The 15,333-nt window shown below is 36.9% G+C and overlaps 1 protein-coding gene across 1 annotated transcript in view; it reads right to left on the bottom strand.

Annotated features, from left to right (window-relative positions):
* COL5A2 (collagen type V alpha 2 chain) overlaps positions 1-15,080 on the bottom strand; it is a 159,982-nt gene extending 144,902 nt beyond the window's left edge. The window contains exon 1 of the mRNA XM_010370285.2: positions 14,709-15,080. Within this exon, the coding sequence (XP_010368587.1) occupies positions 14,709-14,805 (97 nt within the window). The 5' untranslated portion in view covers positions 14,806-15,080. The remainder of the gene's footprint in view (positions 1-14,708) is intronic.
* Positions 15,081-15,333: the final 253 nt, after the last annotated feature.

The following is a 15,333-nucleotide window of genomic DNA, read 5'->3' as shown; positions in this document are numbered from 1 at the left end:
ATATAACAGGGTTTTACAGCTAAGAATTTCCACAGATATTATGAACTCTTTCTTTTGAACCAATAAGGTAGAAAAATATAAAGTATTATCCCTGTTTTGTAAATGAGAAAATTAAGATCCCAGCACATTAAGTTTATAAAGAATTTATAAGGAAAGAGTCAGAGCTTTATTGTAGTCGTCTGACACAGGGCCAGTTGCTATCTGGACTCTATCCATGTTGAGTTAGTAGAAGTTGAGCAAGCTCAAACAGCTGCTTTCTCTTCATTGACTGCTCAGGCAAGGTGCATGCCATCCCTCACAAAAATACTGCCCCGGGGCTCAAGTAAGTCTGTCTTGACATCAGTAAAATATCGTTAAAGTAAACAGATGTTTTATATCTTGAGCATATTTCCACTTTTCTCAAGCAACTCTACCTGAGCCAAATGTGCAAACAATTGCCAAACCCTTTATATTAGAAAGAAAGAATTAAATTAAATGTGTATATGTACCACTAAATTTGCAAAATGCATTCTAATATGAAAGGATAATTTGGGGGGTTTTTGCTGGTTTGCTTTTCCTGAATTGCTTCATAAATAATCAAGAGCTAAGCACAAACCTGGCCAAAGAGAAAAACATGAGATAAATAAAAATAATTATAAATATAAATAAATAGTAAATGAAAATTTACTATTGTCATTTCAAATCTCCCAGTTATACTTTTTCCTCTTCTACTCCCCTGCCTAATTTTGCCCCAGGTGCCTAGGATTCACTGTTCCCTTATCCTTCCTCCTATCAAACCTAGTAACTGGGAATAATCTGATAAAAATTGTTTTAGTTATTGGAGGAAAAGTCTGTAATGAGCCAATCAAGGAATCCATTCTAAAAGTACTAATAACATCCACATTTCTTCAGTGCCCATTAAGGCCATGCATTTTAATTTAACTCCTCAATATGCAGATCAGGAGAGGAAACTGAATCTTAAAGAAGAACAGGATCTTGCTCAAGGTCACAAGGTTAGCAAGCGGCAAAGCCTAGACCCAAAGGTGCGAATCCAAAGACCCTTATTTTGTTAAATGTGTATTGAAAGTAAACGGAAAAGAAGTGTTAACTGTAAAAAGCTCTATATGTAGAAAAATGGTAATAGTTAGGAACTCTTGGGAAGCTCCCAAAATAAAAATTTAAAACAAAAATTCATTGCTGAGTCAGTGTCCTACTCCTACAGCGTGTTGGCCTAGTTGACAGAATATGTGCCTTTAGCCAAAAGAATATAGTATTGTGACACAGTTTATTTATTTATCTATTTATTTATTCTAAAATGACTATGTTTAAAAAATAGGGTAAAAAAATAGAAGAGTCAAAGAACAAATATTGAGAGATGTCATCTACTTTCCCAAATTTTTTGAAATTCACTAAATAAAACCCCCAAGACATCATTTAGGTAAAGCCATACTAAATTAGCATGGAGCCTTACATTTTAGTGCATTTCAGTGAGGCTATCTGAGCCACCTGTCCATTGGTATCACTTATATATTTTCAGAGAGCCCTTCTTCCCTGACCCTTGCTGCTTTCCATACCCTCTCTCCTGTCTTCCACATCCTGCAGACTCTACAGAGGCATAAGGGTCTACTCCGGTGTGACTTGAAACTTGCTTTTGAAGAGAAGAAAGACAGGTTGAAATTTTTTTTTTTAAATCACCTAAGACAGGAAAGGGGCATTACAGGCAGAGAAGTGACCATTCTGAAATTATTCCAGTGAAACTGTCATCTTGGAAAGCATCTCCCTGAAATTCAGCTGGCCACATTAGGTCACTTTGGGGCATACATCATGAGGCAATTTTAGCGTTCTATCCTGAAGAAACTCAAAAGCCCTCTTCAGAAATAGTAGGAATCTGGCTGACAAATTTCCATTTTGATTATAACCAGACAACTTTCAGTTTCTATTAGAAAAGACTTGAAGTAAGTTTAACATTTGGATTGTGGAACCTTCCATGGGCAAATAGAGTGTCTATGAGAGCTGAATTTTATTCGTCTATAGTGTGAGCCACAGAGTCCATCTGGGATACTGGGGCTTTTACCCAGAGCCGCTATGTCAGTTGATTCTCATGGCCACAAAATATTGAGACAAAGATCTTAAAAGGCAAATTACCATATAATGAGCATGCATGACAAGAGCATAATATCATTAAGTTAGCATAATATCATATAGTTAGCGTCCTAGGACGCTAACTATAGGGCATCTGGACTCTATTGGTTCCCCATGGGGTTCAGAAAGAAAAGAATGCCAAACAGGTAAATTGTGATAAGAGGTCAGGCTGGAAGGAAAAGTCTGAAATTTGAAAGAAAATCTGGGAAAGAGACATCCAGATGGAGCTTAGTGCGAAACAGTGGAAAGGCAAGGATGGCCTCCCAATCCTGAAAAATGCCTTTCCTTCAAACAGAAAGGTGAACGAAAGCATATTTCCCTTAAAAACTAAAAATAAAACAGCTATACAACATTTTTTTCTTAGAACTAGACCTGCTCTTACTCCTAGCAAATGTTGCATCCAAGGAACCAAGGAAAGTCAGGAGGCACAAGGTAGTTCAGGTGAGCAGGATACTTAGCAACTTTACAAGACATATTTATATGCTGAATATACTAAAACTTACCAATTCTATTTTATTGTGTCATCCTTCCTATGCCCCAACACAAACACCCACAGTGAAACTTAGAGTCTATTCACTGATTTATCTTTATAGAACTAATTCTATTTCAATTTGTTGTCATCCTTTGCATAACAGAATACACTCCTCCACTCCATTTTTTAAAACAAACAAACAAAAATGATTCTAAGTACTATATAAGGAAATATTTCTAGGCTAATGAGAACTCCATTGGTTTACAAACCTATGAGTTGTTTCTAAGCAAAATTCAGTTCAGCTATACTATGCTTAAGAGAGAACAACAAAAGCCACAAATAAAAAACTTGCCTAATCTAATCGACAATTATCAAAACTTAAGGAAAAATAGGGAAGGAATGAAGAAAGAAGTGATTTTTGGTTTCGTTTTTGTTTTTTAACAAACACCTAGAAGGGCATAACACTGTAGCATCTCAAAGGCTTGAACACCAGCTCCCTGATTGATAGAATTTACAGTTGCTCTTCATTCATCAGCCTCAAGTCTCTTTTTTCCCAGTACAAACTCCTTTTTTTTTTTTTTTGAGATGGAGTCTCGCTCTGTCGCCCAGGTTGGAGCCCAGTGGCATGATCTCAGCTCACTGTAAGCTCCACCTCCTGGATTCACGCCATTCTCCTGCCTCAGCCTCCCAAGTAGCTGGGACTACAGACGCCCGCCACCACGCCCAGCTAAATTTTTTGTATTTTTAGTAGAGGTCGGGTTTCACTGTGTTAGCCAGGATGGTCTTGATCTCCTGACCTCGTGATCCACCCACCTTGGCATCCCAAAGTGCTGGGATTACAGGCATGAGCCACTGTGCCCGGCTTTTTTTTTTTTTTTTTTTTAATTCTTACAACAGAATCTCTCACTTGCCATGGAATGGTCAGTGCCCTCTGTCCTCTCAAAGCAAGTATAGCCGTTTTTGCTGAAACCTCAGAAGTTTTGTTTGTAGCCAAGAAAACTAGGAAATTTGCAGTTAATCTTTCCATGGTAGTCAGTTAACCTCACTGTCCACCAATCCACTCCACTCCACCAAAACTTCTAGCTAAAAATTCATCACAACATGAAAACCATAGTACCCTGAATTAAACTGTAACTTTCCATTTATTTAATATAAAAATCTGAGAATGAAAGAATGACGGAAAAAAAAAAAAGGCTTTAAAATACTTCCAAACTAGCATAAATGAATCTGAGAGGTTCTTCGACCTCAAGAGCAAACAAGCCTATTACTATGAAAGCTAATGAAAATATTAAATCTCTATAAATAAATTGTATTTGCTATGGGAATCATCCATATTTTCAGAATTCCATAATAAAAAATCTAAAGTTGATGACCACAGAACAACCATATTGAATATCAAAAATTTAATTAAAGAATTTCATAGCTACAAATTATCTGGTAAAATTCTACCTGCATCTCTCCTTCCAAGTTAAACCCATCATTTTTTTATTATGAATTTGAAAACCTACAAAGAAAGAAAAGTGCAGCAAAGTAAGGAAAGTGTGAGTACGAAAAATGTGCCAGTATCCCACACCAGTTTCTGCTTTCTGGAGTCAATTTCAGAAAAGTCTCCTGGGAGTGAAGGGAGTGAGGTAAATTAACAGCTTTTGGAAAGTGAAGAGACTTGCTACAGAGTCTGGGAAAAGATGGTCACCCCTACTACTGTATCCAAATAGTCCTGGGAGCTGCCTTGTAAATCTCTGTGCAGTGAAGCAATGCCTCTCATTCCAAATGCAACCCAGAGCAATGCAGAGTGGAAAACAGGTTTCCAGTTTTTAATAGAGACTTCTATGACTATCATAGTTTCACAAAATAAACTCTGAAGTAGACAGGGATGGTAGACAGGCATGAGGTGGCCCTGGAACATGGAGTGGATCGTGTTTGGCTTGCTCACACACTGGGAACCAGCACAAAGTAAATGTATGTGGGGCTGTGAAACAGGAGAGGGGCAGTGATGCTTCAGATCACAGCGTCATTAGAAACTCTCCAATGGGAAGCGCCTTTTATATTTTTTTCTTTCTTTTGTTTTTTGTAGTAGTAAACCTACAAAAGGAAATAATATGATACAGCCTTTTTATTTGAACAGTAAAAATTTTAAATGGATTTTAAAAGCTTATTAACACATAGATAAAAATCACTGATATATTATCAAAATGATCATAGTAGAATAATACATAAAAATTGCATTTTAAAGGTTTTATGCTAGGCTTAATCTCTGAGAGCAAAAGTTGTTTCTTTATTTCTCTGTAACATCTAACATCTTGGTTCTCATAATCACCCAATAAGCATTTATTATCTCTATTATTATTAAATAATAATTTTCTTTGAGATGGAATTTTGCTCTTGTTGCCCAGACTGGAGCGCAATGGCACGATCTCAGCTCACTGCAACCTCGACCTCCCGGGTTCAAGTGATTCTCCTGCCTCAGCTTCCCGAGTAGCTGGGAGCTGGGATTACAGGCATGCGCCACCACGCCCAGCTAATTTTGTATTTTTAGCAGAGATGGGCTTTCACCATGTTGGTCAAGCTGTTCTCAAACTCCTGACCTCAGGTGATCCACCTGGCTTGGCCTCCCAAAGTGCTGGGATTACAGGTGTGAGCCACTGTGCCCAGGCTGTTATTATTAAATAGTAATCTAATAATATTCATCTACCATATTCATGAGTTCCTATTGTTAGTTTGGAGTCATGCTATCATGTAGGAGATAGATAGATAGATAGATAGATAGATAGATAGATAGATAGATAGATAGTATTCATCGTAATTATTTGAAGTATCATTCCAATTTGATAGATGAAGAAACTGTAACACACAGAAATCAAAAAAATTGCCCAAGAATATGCAAATACAATTTGCAAAACCTAAATTTGAATTCAGATCACTCATACTTGAGTGAAAAAAATGTGGAAAAAATTTTTCTAGATTTTCCCAAATAGTACTCAACTGGCATTTATGCATGGGTGGATCTAAAATGTAAAATGACTTCATGACATAGTCCCTATCTCCCAGGAAACTTATTCTTGGTTAACACCAACACACTTGCAACATAAGGACCATCCCTTGAAAGGAAAGGGGATATTTATTGCAGATAAGAATCTCTTAGTTTCTTAGAGGACATAAGATTTGAAATAGAACTTGGAGGAAAACATCAATAGGCAGAGCGAACATAAAAAGAGAAGCACAGAAGTACCTAAATCACAAAAGTTAGATGTGGGAATAGTAAAAAGTTAGGTCTGAAGTAAAAAAGGATGCTGCATGGTGTGCAGCAATCAACAGTGTTAAGGACAGTAATGGAAATCATAGTAGTTGTTTAGACAGAGTGGAAGAGAAACATGAGCAGTCTTGCAAGGCAGCTGGATACTCTTGGCACTCTTAGGTTAAAAAAAAGTCACACAGAAGTAAGGTCAATATAATGTGTTAAGTGTGATGCAATAGTCAATGGCAGCTCAGAATAAATTGTTAAACTGGAGAGTGACATTATAAACATGGGACTTAGAAAGACTAATCTGGTGGGAATACGTAAAATGGATTAATGGAAAGAAAGCATTCTCAGTATAGTATGGTTCCTGCATGGCAGAGGTGTACTGACTGTTGTGAGATGGCCAGAGGAGCACTTAGCTCAACTAAAAAGAGAATGTCAGTTCTGAGTGGAATCTGGACAGCAGAGAATAAAAGAGGATAGAGAGAGAATGAGAGAGTTTGCATATGTCTGTGTGTATTGGGGGTGGGAGCCTCAAGCAATTCCTTATTTTGAGGCTGAGAATGATAGCTGATGCAACTAAAATTCAGAAATGGGCTAGATCAGCAGGATCTTGTATGTCACACTAAGAAGCCTGGACCTTATTCTTTCTACAAGTCATGGAACCCAGTGAAAGTTGTTAAGGAAGATAAAGATAAAATTAGATATTAGTTTTATATCACACCAGCAACAGAGGGCACCAATATATGTGTTTGTTGAAAAGTAGACACATGAGAGGCAAGGAGATGAATTTAGATGCTTATCACAGTAACTGAGGGATGGATGATGAGGGCCTAAACTGAGGCATTTGTAGTAGGGATGGAGAAGATGTACACTTGAGAAATATTTAACAGGTAAAATGGTAGATCTTAGCGAATGATTGGAATTGTGCTGATTGAATGACTGAATGACCAGGTAGCATCATATTGCCATTAACTGGCATAAGGGGGACTATATAAGAAAAATGACTAAGTCTTGAATGGAAGCCAATAAATTGGGTTTTGGATACACTGAACTTGAAGTGGTTGTAGGCTGCCTTAGGGACAATTGAATATATATATTTATCTGAAGTTCATATGAAAGATTGGGGTTGAAGAGATTTTATAATTATCAGCATTCAGCTGTTAAACAAAACCCTTAATTCTAGATGGCCTAGGAAGAGAATATCCAGAGAGAACCAATGAACTAAGTCCTGTAAGAAGAGCAAAATGCTAAAGGAAAAGAGAAGAAGGAGCCCATGGGTGAAGCTGAGAGGGAAAGGTCAGGGAGGTGGAGGAAGAACCTTCAGAGAGTAGCATTTTAGGAAAGCTGGAGTGGTCAATGGTCTCCAATAAAGGAGAAAGACCTGATAAGATAAGATTAAAAGGGACCCTTGGAACATCATACATTTTAATCCTCACCATGCTAGACCAGCTTAAGTGGAAGGAGAGGCCAACTGAGTGCATAGGAGGCAGAGACAGAAAACTGCACTGCTCCTTTTAAAGCAGCTGGGCTAAGAATAAAGACTGGGTGGGAGCTAGACACAGGCTGTGGGAGAGAGTTGAACTTGTTTACAAGCTAAAGGGAAAGAGCAGATAGAAAGGAAGTGACTGAAGTTATAGAAGAGAGCACGACTGATGGAACAAGTTCCCCAAGGAGATGGAGAACAAATAAAACACAAAATAACAAATCCAGGAGGTGCTTCAAAACAATTCAAATATTTGGTGAAAGCAAAAAAATACACTACTAGGGTTTATATCTGTGGTCAGTGAAATAGATTGCAATGTCACTTACAGTGTCTCATTTAAGTACTCTAAAGTTACTTGTAGGTAAATTTCTTAAATGATCCTCCTAAGAATCCCACCAGATGACAAAGGTGTGTACTATTTGCGATGAGGACACAAATTTCCAGTGAGGTTAAGGACCCTCTGCAGGTAGCAAAACTGCTAAATAGAACAAGGACCAGAACCCAGATGTTCTCTCACATGATGGCTGGACCAAGCTTTATTATACTTGTTATACTACATAGACTACAACAAGGCTATGATGCTTATGTTGCAAGTCTGGGCTGGCCGAGGCCGGAACCAGCTCCCTCTGCTTGCGGGGAGGTTTTCCACCAAGAATATAGTTTGCTGTCATCTTAAAGCTGAATTCACAATTCTGATTGGACATCCCAAAAATGAAAGGTAAAAAGGGATACAAAACTGTGAGACTGTCTTTCCTTCTTCCTAGTCTTAAACTTAAAAAAAAAAAAGCATGTAAACATTTTTGAGTTTGAACATAACACCAGAAGGCTATAGGAACAAAGTTTGATTCATTAATTTATATTAATTAATTAATATTGTTAACAGTTTTCCTTTTTTTGAGACAGAGTCTCGCTTTGTTGCCTAGGCTGGAGTGCAGTGGCATGATCTCGGCTCACTGCAGCCTCCGCCTCCCAGGTTCAAGTGATTCTCCTGCCTCAGCCTCCCAAGTAGCTGGAATTACAGGCTCCCACCACCATATTCGGATAATTTTTTTTGTATTTTTAGTAGAGACGGGGTTTCACCATGATGGTCAGACTGGTCTCAAACTCCTGACCTCAGGTGATCTGCCCACCTCAGTCTCCCAAAGTGCTGAGATTATAGGAGTGAGCCATGCACCCGGCCTCTATCTTCTCTGCAGAAGGCAAGATTTAGATAGGAATAATCTTGCTTTATTGTAATTTCCCTTATACATTGTTTATTAGTGAATATTTTAGTATAAGATGAAGCCATCTTGATTTATTTGAAGGGTTTAGTTTTTAAAACATTGATAAAACAAAATAAAAGCCTTAAGGTTGCCAATATAGTCACACCTTTAAAGCAAAATTTTCTATAGGATACACTACTTCCCATGCAAATGCCAAGAGTAAATAGTCTTTTAAATATTGAATATCACAGCTCATTCATCTTACATAAAATTTAGGTAAATATATATGAAATTTATATGGAAATAAATTTAAAGGAAAACTAGATTATCAGGATCTTATTTCATTCAGACTCTAAAAGCCTACTCAAGCTGTGACTTTTAGCTATATGAAAAGTTCAAAGACTTCATATTTATCAGTAAGTTGATAATGTCTCATGTTACATTTTTAGTGGAAATTCTAGTTTCATGGATATAAATAATAAAAATATTAAATCAAGGAATATCTTTATATAACTCTAAGATTTGTCTTATATAAACTTGTGTAACTTGCCCAAATTTATACAATAGATCAATTAATAATTAACACTTCCAGTCTTTTCCCCCACCCTTACTATATCTCTTATGTGTAAATCTAAGCTTTTCAATGTTGTGATCTCAGAAAAGCAAATCAGATTAAAAATCAGCTGATCCACATCCATACATTTTGAGAATGCCACGTAAGGCCAGGTGATGATGCATTAATCATTCTTCAAATCAGAGAAAACTGTATGATTTTTAAAAATTACATTCTGTGGCCACAGATTAACATGATTCCAATCTTCTAATTTCCAGCTTCTTAAAACAAAGCTTCCTCTTTCTGGTTTTGCCTCACAGCCTGCATTAGGTACCTGTCTAGAATGATGAATGCAATGAAGTTCAGGCCTGTAGTGATAGTGCTGAAAGTGTGAAGAGCAGACAGTAAGAGAGAGGAAATATTAAAAATGAAAAACATACATTCACCTGGAAACATATTTGAATGGCATGTGTCTTCCGCATAGTAGAATGATTCGCCTAATCCACCATGAGGGGGATTTGGGCCTTGAGTTTTTTTTTTCCAGAAGTGATGGTGAATTTGCAATAGTTTATCTACAAACTTCAACTAAGCAGCCTTATAAGTAAAATGAATAATCAGAATAGCAAGTTATTACCAAAATCTTAATGTGTAGCCTTGGAACATAAAAGCCAACAGGTCCACAACAAGATTGAGAGTGTCAGTCAAATATTTAATACAGTGGTTTACCAATGTAAATCAGAGTCACCTGGAGAACTCTAAAAACATACAGATGCCCAGACCCCATCCAAACCTCCTAGATATTTGGAAAGTTGGGGGGGGTCTAGAATCTATATTAGTCACAAGATCTTAGGTGATTCTTTATACCATTTTTTATCAACACTGATCTGTGACTTGCTTACCAACTACCCTACAGAGCCATAGTCCAAGTATACATTGTGTTAGTCAATATTAAAAATTCACTAAATCTATGAATCTACCAATGTACATATGTAGAAAGAGATATACTCTTCAAACTAAAGCTTCAGTTTAGTTTGAAAAAAAGTTACAGGTGTCAAAATTTATCTAAAGACAGGAAGCAAAGAAAATGTAATCTAATATTTATGTGCCATTCAGTCTTCTTGGCTTCACAGTCTACTTAGAAATAAATAATAACCAAGGTGGATCTAGTCATACAACTATGTTTTGTCCATTGAAACCGTAGGATCTAGGCCACTAAAAGTAGCTGACATTTTTGCTCACTGAGGTAGGGACCATAAAACTCTCAATAGTGGTGCTTCCTTATATCCCTCATAGCAGAACTCAATTCCGTAGAGTATATTGCCAGCACCACCCAGGTAAAGGCTACATTTCCTAGTCCCTCTTGAAATTTTGTGTCACCATACGACTAAATTCTGGCCAACTGTAAGTAAGTTTAAATGTTATGAAGACTTTAAAGTCTTCAAAAAAGGGAGCAGGGTGGGGAATGGCTCACAGTTTTTGTTTCCCATCCTCTATCCACGTGCCTAGAAAGTACATGCAATGGCTGGAGCTTCAGCAGCCATTTAGGATCATAAAAATAAATTTAAAAAAATACCTAAAGATATGGGTGTCAGGAGAGGCAGAAAAAACCTCAGTCCCTGATGACTTTGTGGAGCCAATATTCCAGCCTTTCACTACCTGCTTAAAAGCATTTCTTTATATTTAAAAAAGAAAAGCTTTTTTTTTTTTTTTTTTTTTTTTTTTTCCGAGACAGAGTCTCACTCTGTCACCCAGACTGGAGTGCAGTGGCACGATCTCTGCTCACTGCAACCTCTGCCTCCTGGGTTCAAGTGACGCTCATGCCTCAGTCTCTCGAGTAGCTGGGACTACAGGCATGTGCCACCACATCTACCTAATTTTTGTATTTTGGGTAGAGATGGAGTTTCACCATGTTGGCCAGGCTGGTCTCGAACTCCTGACCTCAGGTGATCCGCCCACCTCGGCCTCCCAAAGTGCTGGGATTACAGGCATGAGCCACTGTGCCCGGCCAGAATACCCTTTTGTGTTTGTTTAAACTACTGCATTCTGCTACATGTACCCACTATAAAAGTCTGAATGTCCTACATGGTTCATAGCATGTATTTTAACAGTAATGAGTTTAAAACAATTTATGAGTGAACATGTATCTTAAGCTATGTATACATATTCTGTACCTTCTTTAAAATGATGTCATCCAAATACTACTGAGTGTTAACTATCTGCTTCCTCATATTCGTATCATAACAATGAGATGAATGGCAGACATATCATAAAAATGCAAGAGACCTGTGACATATAAGACATATAAGACTGTGAGTCCTTCATCTCTCAGTAATCAAAAGTTAGCTTGGGTCTACGAGGATATCAGTGTAGGATTGCAACATGATGGCCATGAGCCAAATATATGCTCAGATAAATTTTATTTGGCATATGCAATATCTTCTGAAAATGTTAATTCTAAATGCCTTAAAGTGGGCATGCACCTTCAGTTCTCCATAGGCCCATCATCACCTGTTGATGTACAAACACTGGCTTGCTTCACTTGTTTATATTACCTGCCTGGCCTCTGAAAGCATTGAAGTTTACAGTATTTGGAAACAAAATGATATATTTCTGCACCTTCCCTTCTCCATTGCTTGTCCCATGTTGAATACAGTGATTCATAACAAAGATTATTTTCTAAAATTAAGTATGCCTACTTCTAATAACAAGAATATATATAGCTCACTAGATGCTAGGCATTAACTTAGGAATATAAACTATACTGTAAATGCTCTAGCATTTTCCTTAACACAAATGTGGAATCTTTCAAAGACCACCACCCCCATGCACACATACTCTCACCACACGCACACACACACACACACACACACTCTTTAAAAGCTGATTTTGTCATTTTAACTCCCTGATTTTTCACACACACATATACACCCACACAAACTCTTTAAAAGCTGATTTTTTCATTTTAACTCCCTAATTTTTGTTACATTAGTTTTAACTAAAGTCAGCCCAACTCCCAAACTTTCTCCTTTCAGTTTCTTATAAATTTAAAAAACCAAATCAGTTCTTAAAACTCAGTGAGAATGGAACTGAATTTTGGCTTAAAATGCCTAAAACTTTATTTACTTTTATCTTCTCATTCATGTGTTTCTATCAGGCAGGCACACTCTGATTATATTTTACATTTCTGGTAAATAACCACAATCAAGTAAAAAGAAATATACCCTGAAGTCATAAAAAGAAAGGAAAAATAAAAACTTATTAATATGCATTTACATGCAAAAACAGATCTCCACATTTCCAGGAAGACATACTTGTACAAAATGTAAATATCACATTATGTGACTGTTATAGATAAAACTTGAAAAATGTACTTGCTTTTCATGTGTGCCTTAGATATTTCTTTAATTTAAAGCATCAGTCTAAGCTTACGCTTTCCCAAACTCAAAATCAAATGGAGTTTCTAAATTATGACACCTTTATTAAGCTTGTGATAGGCCTGAACAGGGAAAAGAAAGTATTGCCAAGTATCCATACAATATCAACTTAAACCAAAATATTCATGGTAAGTAAGTACAATACAAGTTAAGTAGCTCTGAATATACTATATTCTGGAATTATTTTCTCTATTATCTTTGATTAGGGCAGTGACGACTTTCTTTTGCTATTGAATTTTTATCACTTATATTCTCTTGAGAAATAAAATACTGGAATTTTTACAACACATATGCAAGCAATTACACATTCTGTAAAATCTGATGTTTGGAATTCCATTTTCTGTGCTGTTTGGTTATACCGGTCCGGGGTGGGCACTGGGGTTGGATTGAAGTTGGGGACTTTTTTGCAACAAGCATCACATTCCTTACATTTATGTCAATTACTATTAAGAAAAACTATCTGCTCATTTTTCGAAAACACCTACAGAGTAATTATAACTATTTCAGAATGTCTTTTAAAATATGGCCTATTTCATGTACCTTGTGAAACATTCCTTTCATTTATTCACATATTCAATTATTTCCATACTTTATTAAAGTACTTTATTTATTTTAACATAAATTAACAAAGAAAGTGGTATTAAAGGTTTTAAATTAAAGTTGGTTGCTTTGGTGGGGTAGGGGAGTAAACTGTTCTTTTTAGAGTCAAATTTTCAATTTCTATTGTAATTTTTCTGTATTTTTCTCCTTCTGCTTTCTTACTTCTACTTTCTATTCAATTATTTTTGCCACCCTTCCAAACAACACGTGCTTTTCATGCCATTACAAAGAAACTCAAAAGTTTTTACCTTTTACAAATTACCTCATATTTTAAAAACATAAAATGTAACATAAAAAGTTCCAAGTCTTAGAAAGTGCCCCCTCTATGGGACTCCTGACAGACTGTTGGATATTCATCTACAAATTTGTATTTTCACTTTTTAAACTTTTTAGAACTTCTGATCTCTAGATTAATTTTATAAAGTTTTTGAAAGCATAAACACACAGAAGCAGATAATTGTATTAAAACTACAGATATACACATAGTATATATACATATATACTTGTATGTATGTGTCTACATATGAAAGTAATAGAAAAGGTTAATGAATGCCCAAAGTTTTAAAAGCTTAAGTTTGATGTTAAATGGTTGAGTTGATGAAAATCTATAGTGGCTTATTTTAAAAGAGTACATGTCTGTATTTGAAACTGCAACCCTCAAGAGTAAAGATTTAATAGAGGAAGCAACTTAAGTATTTTCTTATATACTATAACAGCTATGCATTTTTGCTTAACCATACCATATAACCCAACTGTAACATATGAAAATTGCATAGGAAAAAAATTTGGTCACCAGGCAAGATTTATCTTAAAAAAAAAAAAAAAAAGCTTGTGTCTAAGGGGTAATGTCCATGCAAATATTCCATGCCAAATAAGATATATATAAGGCATGCTGATTTCCTGCCTTCCGCCATCCAACCGGGAACCACCACTGTCCTATTAATCAAGCCAGTAGGGTGGGAAAATACCACTGTTTAAGAAATCTGGCTTCTATCAGCCTCTGTCATGGAGAAACAAACGAGACTGCCTCCCAGCAAGCAAAAGTGATCACATTTTCATAAAAGAAAATGGTAAAAAGAAGTGTAAATTGTTAAAGAAGAAAGAATGAGGAGCCAAAGACAAAGAAAAATCAAAGCTAGCAGAGTTGCTGTAGAGGTTTTTCTAAACAAAGAATTTTATGAAGCAGCTGAAGTGCAGTACAAAGACTCCACCCTACCCAGCTTCTGCCGCGACTTTTCCTTGCTCTGAAAACTCCAGCCCACAGAACAGAGCTCATCTAACTAAAATGCCTTTAGTGCTCCGTTTTAAGCATTCGCTCTTTTCTTCTTTTAAACTTCCCACTCTCACATTGAGGCAAAAGGACTTATTGTAGGCTTTCCTAGAAAAATTTAGTAGTGTAGTCTCTCCAACGGCAGATCTAGAAGCTCCGGATTTACTAACATCCCAATTGTCTTTCAAGTCGTTTTCCAGGTGCAAATCCGTCAGCCCCCTTCTCAGACTTCAAACCAGAACCTCCTCTTCACGCTCTTCCTGAGGCTTAACATTCCACCTATTTCCCAAACCGTGCAATAAACACTAAAGCAAAGCAAATGGCAAACTCACCATCCTCGCCTTCTTCCTGGGCTTTTATTGAGACAAATTGCCCTAATAAAACAGTAAGAATGAGGAGAGGTCTTGCTTCCGCCCAGTTTGCCATCATGTCTAAATATTAGACATGTGGGTTCTCCTGAGAGTGAAAAGTAGATTCTGAGGTTATTGTAGCACCATGAAGTCAGCTGTGGGCTCTTCTTTCAGCACCAGCCCCAGGGCAGCCTCTGCAAACCCCCTTTTTCAGCACCAGCTCCAGCACAGTCTGCGAAAACTTTTTTCAAGCGATGCAGCTTTAAATAGGAAGAATGCTGCCTCCACTTCTTTTCCTGCCCCTTTTCAGCTTGTTCAGGCTCATAACCATCCAGTGTCTGCCAAGCAACGGTCTGATTGATGGTAAACAACCAAATCAGAACACGCGTCTCTGTGCCTGAACTTTCCCTATTTCATTTAACTTTTAAGCATAGATGGGGCTTAATAACAGAAACAAACATTTGTTTCTCTTTTCTTTTATTTTTTAAGAAAGGCTGTTAGAAGGGTTCTATTTTCCCCTCCCTAACCCTTTCCCCCAGACACACACCCTTTAACTTTTCCCCTATAAGCTGAAAAAGACATTCTGAAGAAAATCCAGTCGTTTAGC

Source organism: Rhinopithecus roxellana, chromosome 14 (assembly GCF_007565055.1).
Source record: "Rhinopithecus roxellana isolate Shanxi Qingling chromosome 14, ASM756505v1, whole genome shotgun sequence".
Lineage (NCBI taxonomy): Eukaryota > Metazoa > Chordata > Mammalia > Primates > Cercopithecidae > Rhinopithecus > Rhinopithecus roxellana.
This window is presented reverse-complemented; position numbering and strand designations above follow the sequence as displayed.